The sequence below is a fragment of the Amblyomma mixtum genome, chromosome 9 (assembly GCF_055824585.1).
Source record: "Amblyomma mixtum isolate Tamu chromosome 9, ASM5582458v1, whole genome shotgun sequence".
In the NCBI taxonomy this organism is placed as follows: Eukaryota; Metazoa; Arthropoda; class Arachnida; order Ixodida; family Ixodidae; genus Amblyomma; species Amblyomma mixtum.
In genome coordinates, this window is record NC_143020.1 from 54,356,531 (window position 1) to 54,373,928 (window position 17,398).

Here is a 17,398-nt window from a genome sequence, read left to right on the forward strand (position 1 = left end):
GCCCAAGTTATCGAGAATATTTCCATCCTGCCCGGATGCACGTCATGCAACACTGATCCATCTCTGGCACGGACGAGGCTGGAAGTACGTCACTATGCGATATCCATAGGTTACGTAATCTTTGCTAAAGGAAAGTGAACAGCGGTGAAAAAAATAGGAGAGTTTGCTGAATTTTCGGCGCGAATATGAATGGCCTTTCAACCGGACCTATTTATTTAGAGAATGCCGCGTCTACACCATACTGCGATGCGTGACAGATGTCACAAAGAACCTACATTCATCATATTTTAGTTCAGTTCCTCGTCCTTCAAACTTTGTCAGCACTCTTTGATGCTTTTCAAAGCCCTTTTCCAACGTTTTCCCTGCTTCGAGAGCAATATCAAAACTTGGGGACGTCAGATCCAAGCCTTTCAAAAGACTATTTAGCACCCAAAAAACTGAGCAGGCCGTTTTATGCCGTACGCAAGTTGAATGTATCTAAACAAGCTGACATGCATATTCACCGTGACACGCCACTATGAACCCTGGGTAATTGTGGCTGTTGGTACTCAGTTGAAGGATCCCGCGTAATGAAACACTTGCACACATTTAACCTTATGTGCTTAATTAGTGTCAAAAATTAATAGCAGGTTGTGTGGCGCGGATTTGCAGTCATTTTAAAAGCCGCATATTCTGACTTTGTCGTCGGCTGCAGAAACCGCTACTAAATCGGTCCCTCACTCAGTCTGTTGGACTGGAACTACCTCTCATAATTGTGCCAACGATTGCAACTGGCTTGCTTCAGCGTGGATTAGCGTGATTGGTTCGCTCAGAGAAGACAAGTGCTCTTTAGCCTTCCGACAACAGCATGGAACTGGAATGCTATTTATTCATCCTAGTGCTGTCTGAAACGCTTGCGAGTACCTGCTACATTGTGGCCACTGATGATTCAGGCGCTCATCAAATCTAAATTAAAAGCTTCCGTTGAAGCCCGCCATAACGACCAATTCTAACACCTTTATGAAGTGCGTACAATACAAGGCAGGGCAACTGCTTGGCTTTATGTTCGAAAAAGCTATCTATCTTTTATATAGTGTTTATAGGGACGCTTCCGTAAGATCTTATTTCACACGTAAAATGATTGAAACTAGGGTTGGTCAGCGCATCTTATAAACGCTATGGAAATTGGGTAACAGCGCAAACAAATACGAGCAACAGAAACTGTCCGTGTTTTCTAGCGCAGTGACCCCGTTTCTAAGGTTAACACCCACCAATTAGCCCAACTTGCCAATCTGATGAGCGGTTTCGGTCACAATAGAAACCGATGCACCAGTACGAATTTTCATTGTTACATTTCTACCCACTTTTTAAAGATTTACAGTGTAGCGGCGGCGACATTTCTCGCAAGAAAACACGCTAGGAAGCACAAGGACTTCCTCGGCGTTTACCATTGTTTCTCTTGCCGTGCTGTCGTCGACGGCTTCCACGGAGCGTGATGGCGCTTTTAGACCTTTGCTGTGTGTCCCGCTGGCAGCTTGATCATCGGCATTTTCGGGACGCGAAAGTTGGTTCGGCGTGGGGTGGTCGCAACGGAACAACCAGGGCTTCACTTGCGTTGAATGGTACGGCAAAACAGCGCTGACGGACGGGACGGAAGAAGATGAGACAAACACATCGTCCGTCCCGTCCGTCAGCGCTGTTTTGCCGTACCATTCAACATGAACCAACCAGCCTGACTCAGCCCTCTCCTTGAATTCACTTGCGTGCTCCGCTCTTATCGCCCCTACTGCCTCACTGGCCGCATTTGTTTTTCCAGTCCCGGACTACTTGCTGGCAGGTCTAGGCTTCCGCTCGGACAGGAAAAGCGTCATGGTCACATGACCTACTTGCCATAGGCTGCTTTCGAACTCGCCGCCAGAGCCGGGCTCCCCCTCGGTTACCGTACAAGAACGCTGTCATCTGCTAGCAGACGATGCAAGCCACGGCCACCACGACGCCGAAGCAACGCCGAAGCAACGCCGTGCGCTCGATCATGATACTGAGTCGATTTAAAGACTGTACTGTCAGCTTAGCGTAGGTGCATTACAGAACTCAGCTTCGGAGGTATGCTCGCCGCTACTGCTTGCGGCGAAGTTCGCAAAAAGTAGCCCAACTCGTTGCGGAGAGGCAGATAGACGAAAGCCTTCGAAAAAATGTTGACAACAAGCTCTATAGCTGCTCCAGTATACGAGTGGTTCACCTGCGATGCTTTGAGGTAAGCGTACAGACAGCATGTCGCAAAACAAGCGAACGAGAACCTCTTGACGACACGAGCAAACAATACGCGCTCGCAGCTTCGAACGCGCGTCCGTGCGCGGTGGATTTCAAGAAAATAAACGAAGATGCAAGAACAAAAAGTATTGCGATGGCTCAGAGAGCAGCTACGGAGCTCATGTGAAGGTTTAACGCATAATATCGACCTCCAGGAACATGAAAAATACTCAAAATGCACACGGAGTCTAACTCAATATGGCTGCCAGCGCGGCGCGCAGCTATCGTCTGCTGCCTTCTCAGCAGCCCGAAACAGCCCGCGGACTGCCATAGGCTAAAAACGAACGCGTTGCTATGGCGATGCAGGCAGGTAGGCGGAGCTTTCGGGCTGCCCGAGAAAAACAAATACCGGACTCGAGTCCGCAAGTAGTCCCGGACAGTCCGGGACTGAAAAACAAAAGCGCCCACTGTCTCCTGGCTTAGATACGGGCTTCTAGCTCTGTTTTCCTGCTGTTTGTTCGCAGTTGATTTATTTCTCTTTGTTTCGGTCGAGCCAGTTTGACGCTTTTGGTGAAATCATAGGTGGCTGAAAGGGTTTGGGTTTGGGTTATTGGGGTTTAACGTCCCAAAGCGACTGAGGCTATGAGAGACGCCGTAGTGAAGGGCTCCAGAAATTTCGACCACCTGGGGTTCTTTAACGTGCACTGACATTGCACAGTACAGGGCCTCTAGAATTTCTCCTCCAAAGAAATTCTAGCCGCCGCGGCCGGGATCGAACCCGCGTCTTTCGGGTCAGCAGCCGAGCGCCGTAGCCACTAAGCCACCACGGCGGGGCCGGTGGCTGCAAGCATCGGCCTGCTTCTCTGGAGCTTGTGTACTTGAGTAAACTGCTTGGTCTCTCAAACCACTTGGCATGTAGTGCTGCGATCCCTCGTCCTTGAATTGTCAAAACTGGCAGCACGCGGCACCTCTTTTCACATTCATTTATTCCACATTTATCCTGGTACAGAAAAAATGTGAGGGCAAGGACTAAAAGCTGCTAGTTAAGCAGCTTGACTAAGGCCCTTGCCCCCTTTGATGGCAGCGTACAGGGGTTTAAAATCACACAAAAAATTACACACAATGATTAGATTAGTTTCTGCAGAAATTCTTGCACTACAGCACAAAATACGATCAAATAATATTTTACGCGCGTACACCAGAAAGCATTATACCGAGTCAACACACACACATAATATATATATATATATATATATATATACATATATATACACATATATATAAACTCTATACACAAAAATTTATACAACATGTACATACTTCAAAAATGAAATCTGAAACACAGACAAATGTATTTATGCAGAAATGTTTCTCTAATTACAACATGGAAATGCCAGTCCTTAATCTATTGCTTCACACAGTTAAATTCCTAAAATATTTAACGAGTGCGGGTCTTGACGATGTTCGTATGTCCATGTCTGTGTCTTGAAGTGTGTTTAATAATACTGGCAAGCGATGTTCCAATCTATTAAAACCGTTATTTGTGCGCGAAAAGGGGACTAGCCAAATGTTTCTGTGTCTTATGTTGTAAGGAACATCCAAAGATTGTCTAAGATTGCACAGCGAGAGAAAGCATGTATTGGATTTTGCCAACGAGATTTTATACTTCATACTTAAGTTTAAATTGTACAGATGTACAGCAGGGACTATATTATATGTTGAGAAAAGCTCTGTTGTATGGCCATCATACGGTAAGCCTGCAATGTGACGGATTGCTTTCTTCTGCATTAAAAATAGCCGGTGTATGTTCGCCTTTGATGTCGTTGCCCAAACAAGGCTACAGTAATTGATGTGTGGGGTAAATAAGGCATTATATAACATTAGCTTTATCTTAGGTGGGACAATGTAACGAAGTCTGCACAGAACACCACAGGCCTTGGCCAAGTTGCGAAGCACATTTGTTACATGTGCATCCCAATTTAGATGTTCATTAAATACTACACCTAAGGTTTTCACCTCATGTACAGTATCTATTTTTTCTTGGCCTATCTTTAAACAAATACTGTAATCAAGAATTTTTTGCACAGGTCGAAATAGGACAGCCTTGGTTTTTTTCGTATTTATTTCTAATGAATTTACTTTACCCCATTCTAACAGTTTACTAAATGTAATATTACCTAAAGACGATAATTCACTAATGTCCTCTGACTGAATAAAGAAACTTGTGTCATCGGCGTAGACTACAAAGAATGCCTGGTTGCTTATTGTTACTATGTCATTTATATAGATAGTAAAAAGAATGGGTCCTAATATACTACCTTGGGGCACTCCACAAGATATATTGCGTAGAGCTGACGACTCCTCTTTTAGTGAAACGCTTTGTTGTCTCGCGGACAGATATGATTGTAAAAGGGCAAGAGGTATTCCACGGAATCCGTAATGTTCAAGCTTAGAATATAGGGTTGTGTGGTTAATTCTGTCAAATGCCTTGGAGAAATCTACAAAGCCGCCTAGTGTTAATTTTCGTTGTTCGAAACCTTTAATAATAAATTCTTTTTGTGTGAGAAGGGCCAGTTCTGTTGACATACCCTGCCGGAAACCAAACTGCTGGATGGATATTATAGAATGCTTATCACAGAACGATACAACTCTTTTGCAGATGACTTTTTCCAATCCTTTTGATATGACAGGCAGCACAGAAATAGGCCTATAATTCGAAAACTCATTTTTGTCTCCCGACTTAAACAGAACAGTGACTCTGGCTAGCTGCATTTTTTGTGGGAAAACACCAGTAGTCAAACAGGTATTGAAAATATGTGTGAGAGCAGGTACCAGGAGCTCGAGCACAAACTTTATGGGGCGGATAAGAAGGCCATCAATATCACGCGCTTTGCTATTCTTCAAAGACATAAAAATGGAATACACTTCATCTGGAGTAACTGGATCAAAAAAAGCAGTGTGGGCATTCGGTAGACCCAAGTAGGACAATGCTTTATCATCATGGTTACTGTTCGCTAAAGTCGTAAAGTATTCATTAAACTTATTTGCTAGTTTTCTTCCTTTAAAACTTTGATTATTGACACTAATTTCGAGGTCTCCACTTTCGTGCGTATTGCGATTTAAAAGTTTATGTAATTCACGCCAAAGAGCGTCTCCCCGAGTTGCAACGCGACCAAAAAGATTTTCAAAATAAGCGTGTTTAGAGTTGCGTAACACTTTTGTTACACTGTTTCTGTATTTCTTAAATGATATGAAGTCATTGGGGTCTTTTGTTTTCAAGAACTGAAAATACATCGCATTTTTTTCACTAATCATTCTAATACATTCGTCAGTGAGCCATGGTTTCCGACATTTTTTGCGCTTTTTGACAGATTTGTACTTAAAACAATCTGTGTAAGCACGTTTAAGCAAACCCAAGAAAATGTCGTAGGCATCATCAGCAGTAGTACACTCAAGCGCAGATGTAAAGTCAATTTCCTCAACTGCAGTTCGGAAACGTTCAAGCGTTTTTTCATTAACTTCTTGAACTAAAAATGATTCACAAGGCTTTTCGAAGTTTTTACATAGCTCACCGGGCTTGCAAAACATAAAAATAGGCAAATGATCACCCAGAGCTGCCGTTATAACGCCGGCTTTGATACAGCCTTCCGGGTTATTTGTGATGAATATGTCAAGAAGACTTTCGGAGTGACAAGTGATGCGTGTAGGCTCTGTTATTACGGTTGAACAATGAAAAGTGTCCAGAAGCAGACACATACGTTGCGAGTTTAGAGTAGGCTGAAGCATGTTAATGTTGCAGTCACCACCGATGGTAATGTGCAGTTTATTCAAACACGCGAAATTCAGCAGCCTTTCTAAGTAGGCAAGAAATTGATCAGTATTCCCATCTGGTGGCCTATAAGTAACGACAAATATAGATTGCTTGCATTGGAGCGTCAGAGTCTCGTAATCGGGAGTAATAGCTGTGAAGTCGGGGAGCACTACGCATGGCAACTGTTCTGATATCAACTGCATTACTCCCCCACCACGCCTGCAGGGTCTGTTTAGGTAGAAACTCCTGTAGCCTGGTAGACAAAGCACTTCTTCTTGCGTTTTATACCATGTTTCGGTTATCATTATGATATGAAACTTGAATCTAAATTCATCAAAAAATGTTGTTACTTCATCAGCTGAGCAGCGAATGTTACCACTGTCTAGCTTTTGCCCTGGGTTCCGCGATTAAAGCAGAACCTTTCTGCTGTGACCATACGTTTTGGAGGCGAATGTCACAAAGAGCACACTAATCAGCACATTAGCATTTATGCCGCAGTGTCCAGGTACCCAGTGAAAACGGCCCCGCCACGGTGTCTTAGTGGTTACGGCGCTCGGCTGCTGACCCGAAAGACACGGGTTCGGTCCCGGCCACGGCGGTTGGTTGGTTGGTTTATGGGGTTTAACGTCACAAAGCGACTGAGGCTATGAGAGACGCCGTAGTGAAGGGCTCCGGAAATTTCGACCACCTGGGGTTCTTTAACGTGCACTGACATCGCACAGTACACGGGCCTCGAATTTCTCCTCCAAAGAAATTCAACCGCCGCGGCCGGGATCCAACCCGCGTCTTTCGGGCCAGCAGCCGAGCACCATAGCCACTGAGCCACCGCGGCGGCGGCCACGGCGGTCGATTTTCGATGGATGCGAATTTCTAGAAGCCCGTGTGCTGTGCGATGTCAGCGTACGTTAAAGAACCCCAAGTGGTCGAAATTTCCGGAGCCCTTCATTACGGCGTCCCTTAAAGCCTGAGTCGCTTTGGGACGTTAAACCCCAATAAACCATACCAAACCAGGTACGGCATACTTCTCTATGAAGCGCAAAAGTTAGGTGTTAAAAGGGGGTACATTTGTCCCCTTGCTAAGACAAAGCAAGCGTAGCAGGGGGCGGCCGAAAGTTAGGTGGGCGGATGAGATTAAGAAGCTTGCGGGGATACAATGGTAGCAGCTCGGGTAATTGGAGAGACATGAGAGATGTCTTTGCGTTCTAGTGGGCGTAGTCAGGATGATGATGATGACGACAGTCTTGGACAAAGGCTTGAGGGATACGAACTGAAGGAACAAAAGTACTTTAACTGGTCAGCGAAGTCGTCCATTGATAAGCGCAGATGCATAAGGACCCACACCTATTTTATCAGCTGGAGCTAATACCACCGCTTGGCCTAATGAGGGAACGAGAAATATTTTGCTTTCCTTGAATTCGCATTCCAGCAACATTTTCTGCATTACTCTACAACATCTGTCAGTATGACTGTGTAGGCACGGTTCGGGGTCTCAAAGTGAAGTTAAACTAACGAAAATTTCCCTTCTACGGGAATTCCCTCCTTCTGGAAAGCGCGCAGTACAAGAAAACTGGAATAGACTGCTACTTTATGACCACTTTCACATAATCACTGTACTTGAATTCCACACTAATTCTTTTTGCGTTTTTGTGGTGTCACAGGTCTGCAAACTTTTTTTCCCCGCAACCTTCTAACAGTTCAGAAATACCGTTACGTAAGGCGACTCATCTATTCCTTTTTAATGTGTGTTCATTGAGAGGAGGCCTCACTTCAGCTTTCTGCTTTGGACCTCCGTCCCCATAACAGTTTTGTATGTTTTGTGAAAAACATAGAATTGACATTCAAATCCTTTTTATCGCAAAATTTTGCAAAAGAAAGCACCTTCCAATACAGTGTGAAAGCGGTAATGGAGTTTATACAGTGTGAAAGCGTTATACAGTGTGAAAGCGGTAATGGAGTTTGGCCCAATATTGCGAAGTTACAATATTATAGTGAAATTCTGACCAACTTCCATTTTGTTTCGCAGGTGGCTTATTCTCTTAATGAAAAGCGCTCGCTCAATGGGTAACACAGTCATTCGTGTGGGATTCTCAGTGGCGATTGCTTGGGCTACGTGAGCCTTAACTTTTCTTTCTGATGTATAAAATACCAATGTAAAAGAAGCCGCAGAGAAACCGCAGTGTGCTGTTTAAACTGCACTTACGCGCGTCCTGAAAGACACTAGTCCACACTGCGCGTTGATTCGCAACCTGACATGACCCGAGTAAACGGTGTGAACTTCCCGACTTCCGCTTGGATAGACGTGAGAAGATATAGCTTGCAGCCGCAAGGCCGTATTACGCCAAGCCTGCACTTCCTCTCCACTTAAGTGGGAACTTGAGGAAGATAGCCCGCAGTTCTCGTTCCAATTGTTCGCCACGAAATGAGATCGCGAAACGGCAAATGACTTCCCACGTTAGCGCATGCGTCGTAATGGCAATTGAGAGAAGGAGTGGGACTGTTGAGGGGTATATAAAGGGCCGCCAGCCCCGCCAGGACACGACAGCTTTCTCAGTCCGCAGCGGTCCCCAGCTTTGCGATGAAGACTCTGGTATGACTCATTCTATCTTTAGGGCTTGCCTTCTGTGGGTTCAATCGTGCATGCAATGTGCTGAAAACACTTAGAGGTGCGCTGAACAGAAATCTGAACTCGTCTTCTTGCCGCGGGAACTCGATCTACAAGTTCTGAGCATGCTTAGAATCTTCGAATAATTGCCCTGTGCGGCTGATTACTATAATCTAAATCGGATTAACGCTTGGATCCCACCTATTTTGGGGGGATTTTCACGAAGACGGTGGGAGGAGTCAACCATCGCATGGAGTGCCTTTCAGGCGGCCGCATGATGGCTTTGCTTTCGTTTTTTTTTTGTTTTAAGTTTCCGTGAACAAATAGATCTAGTCAGAGACTACATACCTGCAAATTAGGCCCATGGAAATAAAAATAAGCGTGGACACTTTGTTTTCGCCGATCACTACGTATCACTCCGCCGATGGCAGAGCGGCAAGCCACCACGGGACAGGTTGAAAGGTTGGCTGACTTTTCTCGCCGTCAGCGGGGAATTAAAAAAAAAAAAGTGGGAGCTGATCGTTTAATCGGATTTAAATGAGGGAAATCGGCCGCACAGGGCAATAATTCGAAGTTTCTAAGAACACTAGGAACGTGTAGATTGAGTTCCAGCGGTAAAAATACGAGTTCAAATTCTTTTTCAGTGCACCTTTAAAGCTTATTCGTTCTCACCGTCGATAGATAAGCGATAGGGAAATTATGCAGCGAAAGCTCTCTCATTAAATTTGTCATTTCTCACTCATGGATTTGTATTGAAACGAGAAAGTACGAAAACTCTTTGGCCGATCAGCGAAACGCTTTAAAGCGCTGAAAGTTTGGGCACGCAGAAAGGAGTGTTGTGCTGTAGTTTGAGGAGGACAGCTTCAGCTTCTTACCAACAGCTTCCACACTTGAATCAGAGGAATTGGCGCCAAGAACTCTTAAAAACAAGCTCAGATTCTAGTTTCTTTCAGAACAGATCGAATAGCAGTGCATCCGCTACAGGCTGGGATGCAAAGTTAACTTTGCAGCAATTTTCATTATTATGTTGTTTCATTTGGTGCATTAGAATCACTCAAGGCTCGTGTATGGGTACAGTTTACTTAGAGCAGATTTTACTTCACGGAAAAGCGTCATTACTTCCATATAGGGTGAAATATGATGAAATTATCAATAAGTATGTAAACGGAAGACATCGATTTAGAAACGCCACTATTTTATATACTTTACAAGCGGCGGCAAAATATATTTGTAGGAATTAGTTTTTCCATGTACAAGCTTATAGCCTGCCTAAAGCAGGAAGCCCTTTACAGAAGTGACTGGCTTTTCGAGGAACGTAAGACGGTGGAGAAAGGACTGAGACAAATCCGAGGCACAAAGGAACAATATAACTGTTTAGTGTCCTCATCATTTTTCGCAGATTTCGTTTTTATTGATGTAGACTGAGCAAAGTGCAAGTGGAAGTTGCTACAGTATACAAAATACATTAAGGTTATAGAAACAAGCGTTCTTTCCTTGATGTAGAAAAAGTGGGATAAGGCTCTCGATGAGGTTAAGTTAAATGAAAGGAATAAAACTCGATAATAGTTGTGAGCTAGGCAGGCGTGCTCGCATAAGCTTTCTTATGCCCGCCGCAAGAGCTGTGTGTTGCTGAGCAGAAAACCTGACCGGACCGTAACTACAAGATACTGCAAAAATATTGTGTGTTTGCATTCATGTAAGAATGACAACCAGGAAGACGCCAGTCTTGCTCACGTCGCCAGTGTGGTTCGTAATCCTGCAATTATCGATTCATCGCTCACCGTTCAAGCGCTGTAGGAGTGACGAGGTCGCGCAGATGATGCTTTTGAATGCGCATTTCTGAGTCATCAAGGGTTGTTCTCCACTGTTATAAATTCAATGTTCTGTTATTCTTACAGGCCAGCTTGCTCCTCGGCTCTGCACTGGTTGTTTTCGCCATGGCCGGTGGTCTAGGAGGCTATGGAGGCAGCTACGGAGGCGGCTACGGAGGCGGCCTCGGTGGTGGCTACGGAGGGGGCCTCGGTGGGGGCTACGGAGGTGGCCTCGGTGGGGGCTACGGAGGTGGAGGTGTTGGTGTCGGCAGCAGCGTCACACTACTGCGCGGTGGTCCCGGCTTCTCCAGGTCTGTGGCCGGACCTGTCTTCGTCGTGAGAACGATCCACCATGTGGATCAGGTGCAGCAAGGAGGTGCCATCGTAGCCCACAGCGGTCTCGGAGGCTACGGAGGAGGAGGCGGATACGGTGGAGGACTCGGCTACGGCGGTGGACTCGGATACGGGGGAGGACTGGGAGGTGGACTAGGAGGTGGACTGAAGCACGGCGGTGTTGGTTACAAGGGCTAGCTTTGTTTCGCTCCATCAAGCGGCACGAACATGCACTACAGAAGCCTGGAAGATGCGTTGTGGGAAAACGCACGTTGAGCAGCTACGACGGACGGCTTTAAGCCGGTCACCTCAACTTCTCAGGAGAAGGAAATATCGGTTCGGCATCGATCACCACCAAGTTTCTTCTAAAGATTGCTCTGAAGATACTCATCTTGTTCACGTGTGATATCAAGGATGACTGGAATAAATAGTCTATGAATAATTCTATCTTAGGTAGAGTTCAGTGATTCTTTCTATAGGAATGACATTTGCCTTGCCTAGAATGCAGCGACTTGGGTGGACAGGTGCCGAAAAGTGAACTGAGCGCGAATCTCTGCAAAAACTCAGCTGTTTCATTCGGGCTGCTCTCATGGAGAGCATCAGCAGTAAGGCACTGGCACACCGGGTGTGTTTCATGCCCCCACAGTATGCATGGACATCGTTCAGTAGATCTCATCACGAAAAACGTTTTTGTCTCCTCGCGAGTTCCTTTTACTTTTGGGGCCCCTGTGCACATATGGGATGCTTCCGAGCTAGTTTGCGCTGAATGAATAATTTCCCTCAGGCACCACATACGACATGGGAAGCGAAGACAATCAGAAGGGCTACTTCCTACTGTTTATTCATAGGAAGGGTACACCATTATTCATAGGTGAAAGATAATCTCTTAGGAAAGTTTTTTCGTTTTCCAGCTGCTATGTTCAAGCACTCTTTGGAGGAAACCTGCTATAAAGCGTCGCTGTGATCACTGCATTAATACAAAGCTTGGATTAAAAGGAAGAAGTGGTGGTAGTGTCCATGGCTCATGTGTATTGCATATAGGTAGGATTGTATCTTTTCAGCGTTTAAACCGTTTCAGTGTTTCAGCTGTTTCAGCCTATAAGCTGTTACCGTGTCGACGTTTGGCCTTATTCTGAAGAGGTGTCGCGCGTTTGTTGTTCTAGTCAGCGCCAAGCTATAGACTCTGAGGAGAACCACAGAAACGTTTAAAAGACTTCAGGAAGTTTTGATAATCGAAAAGTTATTAGCCGGTACATGCAAAAAGACCAAACTTTGAGTGCTGGGGGGGAAAGCGAACCACATAAAATTGAGTCGCTGTTTTCGTCGTTGGCGTTGGGAGCGAAGAATCACGAGCATAGTGCTGGCAGGTGGCCCCCAGAGAGCAACCTAGGAGGAAGGTGGGCCCCCCAGGTCACGTGACCTTGCGGACTAGTGACAACCTGCCCACCGGATAGTGCGCAAACTGCCCACCGTGGCAGATGACAGTTAATGATTTTTCGCTCGGGAAGAGCCACCTTGGCCGCACAAGGCCCCCCGCTGGGAGCGGCTGCCATCGCAGGGCAGTGGCGCATCGCTTAACCGCTGCACCACTGCGCCATGTAAAGTAGAGGGTGACCTTCTGTACACACGGAAATTAACCCTCTACGCTATCGGGTCATACGCTTAAGGCGGAGTTTGTGTCCCTTCCAGTTTTTTACCAGTGTCCTCTTTTTAAGGATTCCTGTACCTGAATAAGGAGTAACAGATAGAGTGACCCTTTTTCCGGCGCTTATCGAGGATCTGCTTGAATGTGTCTCTTTTTTTTCATCACCCGCACAAAGAGGTCCGCACGGTCACCCAGGACAGTAGGGGGATCACTTAGTGCAGCGAATGCCACTCCTGTAGACAAACGCCTTGGAGTGTCCTAAAGAGATCTGCCCGCTATTATTTTCTACCATCTATAGTTGTATTGCGTGGCGGGAGGACACCAAACACTCATTCCACAGTCTTCTCACTGGTCATCGGGCTCACCAGAGACACTTCCTTAGACCTAGAATTCGCATCCACGAGCATAAAAAACTCCTGCTGACCGCGGTCCGCAGAATCAAGATCCAGTATCTTACACTTAAGCGTGGACACGCCTCAGGACAACAAGAGAACACTCGAAGGCGCGGGTATTGCGGATATTGGCACAAAGTGCAGTATTTCACATCTTTTATGTCCTCCGTTAACTGCGGCAACCCGACTTGGCTCTCCGACATTATTTTCATTCGGGCCATCCTGCCGTGGCCTCTGTGTAGCACTGAGAAAACTTTCTTACGGAGATCTAGATACCAGGACTCCTGCGTGATTATGCCAGATTACACAATCTTGGTGGACAAAAAACTTGCTTTAGGGGATGATGTAGAACGCTAGCAAATTTATTTATTTACTTATCTGTTTATTTACTCTTTTATTTATTGATTCATTTGTAATGTGCTGCTAAAATCATAATGTGACTGAACGCAGTTGCGGCGATATGAAAAACCAACATTAGTGAGATATCTGCAAAACAAATCATAATGCGCGCTATTACGCAAACCAGCACTAGAAATAGCTGAATAAATGCAGTCATGCAACATTAAACAATAGTTACAGGGATTCCAAAGCAACCTACCGCTTCCCCGACTTCTACTATTTTAGAGCAAGCGTCAACCGCGGGACCAATGAGCGCAAGAAGGAAAATGTAACGGTACGCGTAAGCTTACAATCACTTCGCAAGTGCGAGCGTTGTCTGGTACGCTGTTTCCTTCAATAAGACACACGCCCTGGCACAACATCTGGTTTAAAACAAAACGAGATATGATGCACGTGTGTCGAACTTCCTTGGGCTGAAGAATAGATTACACAGCTAGTTCCCGCTCTCGTGATTGTGCTCCTACTTCACTGCAGATTACGGTCACTCAGCAGCCTCACATTCCAGGCAGTACTTAGGCATGCTGATGAATTACCTTTCTCTTCTTTGCTTTTATTTATGATAACTTCGTTTCGCATGCGTGGACCACAGTAATACGCATGAAAAAGGAAACGGCAGTGGCATTTACACATATTATGCACGCTCACGCTCTACTTCCCGCTGGTATTCAGCAACCGGATAGCGTGACATCGTGTGTGTCCTATTGCAGGTGGTGGTTGTAGTGGTGGTGAAAAGCTATTGTTATCAATTCTCTACTTGGGGCCATTACCTCCTGAAGAGAACACCGTTCTCGACGACGTTCATAGAGGGCAGGCAGGACTTTGAGCATTTGCACAAAATCTCGGCGTTTTCCCCACTTGTCTTTGTTATTTGTTTATTTAGTCATTCATTGGGATGGCTCCACTAATGTCTCCGCAGCGCTTGTGTTGTGAGTGCACGTCCTTTGCTCTCTGGTTATTCTTTGCGTAGTTCGAAAATAAGCTTCCGTCATGAACTAGACCGCCAGAAAACAATCCTCCACTAAAAGCCATGGGTCTTTTACAAAGGCACACGCACAGCAGTGAAAGAGGATGAAAAAAATATGGAAATAAAACAAAAGAGCAATAAAAATGATGGAGAGAATGGCAATGAAAATGAGTGATAGAAACAATTCACTCTCAAAAGGTGTTAGATTTCCCAGTGAGCTGAGGAGGTTTCGCCTGAAAGAGAAAATCCCGTAGACGTATATCCCCACGGCATGGTGCTATGACGTTATTCGTACACGACATTCGCACAATGGTGCTTAGTTTGAACGGTGGCACGTAAGGCACACAACTTTGCAGCATGGACCATTCAGGCACCCGACGCTCGATCAAAGATGCTATTCTGATCGTCTCGGGGAGCAGACAAGCAGACCGCAAGACGCATGGCATTCCTCAAAAACTATTTCTGTACATTTTCGCGGCTTTACGAAGAGGTGCGGCAGATCGATTTCTATACAAAAGAAGCATACTCAACTCTGGGCAGGACAAGGATTTGGTACAGTCCAAGGACTGCGTTAAATTAAAATCCCCGATGGCTGAAGGAAAGCAAGAAAATTGCCGCTACACTCGAATGCCAACTGACTTGTCAGCAAAGGAGCACCTTTGATAGAACGTTGTCCTACAGCTCTTGCAGTTCGATTTCCCTAGAAATGTGAGGAACTTTGTCAATTAAGCAGAAAAAATGAGGGCAATGCGACTCTTTTGCTCTGATTCTACATGGCAGTATCGGGAACGCGTTAACGTTAACGATCGCTTGATTTACGATAAACATGCCAGTAGTATTAGGTGGTCAGTAATAAAGCCCAACTCTGAACACGGGCTGCCGACATAGCGCTAACCGGCTTGTCACGTCTTAAAATATCTACTGTGAGGGCTGATGATAACTCCGTATGGAAAAAGTTGAATTAGAAAAATATTTGTCTAATTTTCTCAAATACAACCATGACAGTAAATACTTTGTTTCGAAGTGCACAGAAGCTTCATCCGTTTTGTAGCGAGTTTTTGACGCGAAAGCGATCGGTATGCATACCGAACCTTCTTTCTTAAACAGGATACCGTTACGCCTTACTCCGCCATGTTACAGCTTCACCCTAGAACTTTTGTAGTGTTGTAATATATACGGTCAGGGCGGAATAAAACACGAACCCTAAATATTTCGTAGTTTTTACCTTGAATCAAAATAGTCCTTCAAAATCGAATTATAATTAAGTAGTTTTGTAGACACTTTAACAAGACACATGATCGATGACATAAAGGAGCGTGAATACAAGACGACGGAGAAACACAGAACAGACACCATGAGCGCACCTTTTTGTCACGGATCATCGATACCGACTAGCCCATATTTCCGCCCTTGTTAGCAAACATAAATCAGGCTAAGGCTAGTTTCGTAACGCCGCTTTCAGTACACGGGTAAAATTCTTTTTCGTGTTCAGAAGCGCTGCTCACGTTTCATTCCGGCCTGACTGCACTGTTTTCAAATTTCTTTTTTACCTCAGCTGCCCATTTCTGTAAACAGTCTCACTTAGTAGCTCCATGGTTTCAGTTAAGCGAATTGGTCTGTGATAAACTTCCCGTAGAAAGAAATTAGTCCGAGTCATGATCGGAGTTCCTGTTTCACCATAGAACGCATCTTTTTTTTTTTACCAGTACTTTCTCATTTGAAGGACTTATTCCCTTTTCAATCACATGAGCCAGGTAAGCGCCTGATGCCTGAAAATGCTTGTATTTTCATTCCTCTGTCACCATTCGTTAAATCTTGTTAAACACTTTTAACCTTATGATAGCACATTCCAGCGTGTTTCCTCTCGTAATAACACCCTCAAGAAAGCAGGACAGGCTATCCAAGAGCTTTGGCATATCAGTCATTATTACCTGAAAAATGAATGAGACTTTTTCTCCTGCACAGAAGATGCGTATATTCAAAGAAAATGACGACTATTCACCCAGAGAAGCGACTATGAGCGCCAGCGCAGTTGAAGCTTGTACCGGGCTGTTGAAAGGCCACCGCACAGAGATGTGCTGACACTCCTGTAAGGTCGCAAATATGTACTCTGTTACTGGCAACGGGTCCTCCTTGGTTTTGAGACAAGAATTCAAAATCACTTTACTGTATCCACGGTGGGCTCGATCCGGATATAGTAGCACTTGTGATTGCATCAGCGACCGAAACTGGTTTGCTACGGCATCGTGTACAACAAAGGGCGCAGGTCGCTGCTTACGAAACATAGATGCCCTTCCATCTTTCAAAAGCTGCATCTCCGGAAAGCTGCTTATAATATTAATTCCGGCGAAAATTCTCGCCAGAATTTCGACACTTGATGTCTTCGACTCTCCGGTGCCGTACACGCCCATCAGGTCTAACTTGAAAGCTTTCAGCTAATAGCTACCGAACGACAATCTCGCATCCTTATAAGCTCAACACGACATTACCAGTTAGAGTAATCCGTGGGGCACCACACACGACAGCGTCAACCAGCTTTTTCCGCAGTGTATTGCGCAACACCTTGGATGCTTAAATTTTATTCTAGAAGCGCTTGTTAGGAGTTAAGGTAAACGGAATATGGCAAAAAAAGAAACAAGAAACCCCCCTGTATCAATATGGATTCTATCATTTCTACTGACAACTGAAAGGTTCCCAGTGCAATGCGCGAGACATTAAAAGGTCGTCCTCACCATTCATTACGGTTTCCGGGCCCGTGCTATTCCTGACGACTCGCACGGAGCTTGATGACGCTAGTCAGACCTTCTTCAAGTATCCAACCCGCTTGCAGATGCTACAACAGCAATTCGAAAACGGGCAAAGTGGTTCCGCGTAGGGTCACCTGCAATGCGATCAGCACTGAGTTTCGCTTCAGCGCTTTGTTCTTTCCGCGTTAGCGGCCGCTTTGTCTTGTGCTTCAGGTACGGGCTGCCAACTCGTTTTGCGGTATTTTAAAGCATTCACTTCCTGCTGTTGTTGTTGGCCTCTGGTGGCGTGGCACATGCCCACAGTTGGAGATTGAAGAGGCTGCGTTGCAAGTTCAAACAAGAGAGACAAATTGACGTAAGAAGGTTACACAGTAATTGCTGAACTTGCGAGTTAAATGTAAACAATTAAGAAAATTATAAGTTACAAAGGAACCTCCCTTACGCAACAATGTCATCGTGAAGACA

General features: G+C 45.3%; 1 protein-coding gene across 2 annotated transcripts; it reads left to right on the plus strand.

Annotated features, from left to right (window-relative positions):
• Positions 1–8,615: 8,615 nt before the first annotated feature.
• On the plus strand, positions 8,616–10,984 carry LOC149329062 (uncharacterized). Of its 2 annotated transcripts, none has more exons than XM_089562065.1 (3): positions 8,616–8,627; positions 10,541–10,670; positions 10,704–10,984. In XM_089562065.1, exons 1-3 carry the CDS (start codon positions 8,616–8,618, stop codon positions 10,982–10,984), a joined length of 423 nt encoding a protein of 140 aa, XP_089418191.1. The 2 variants fall into 2 exon arrangements, with proteins under 2 accessions (XP_089418191.1, XP_089418192.1); XM_089562066.1 differs by having other exon boundaries at positions 10,541–10,664.
• The last annotated feature ends 6,414 nt before the right edge of the window (positions 10,985–17,398 follow it).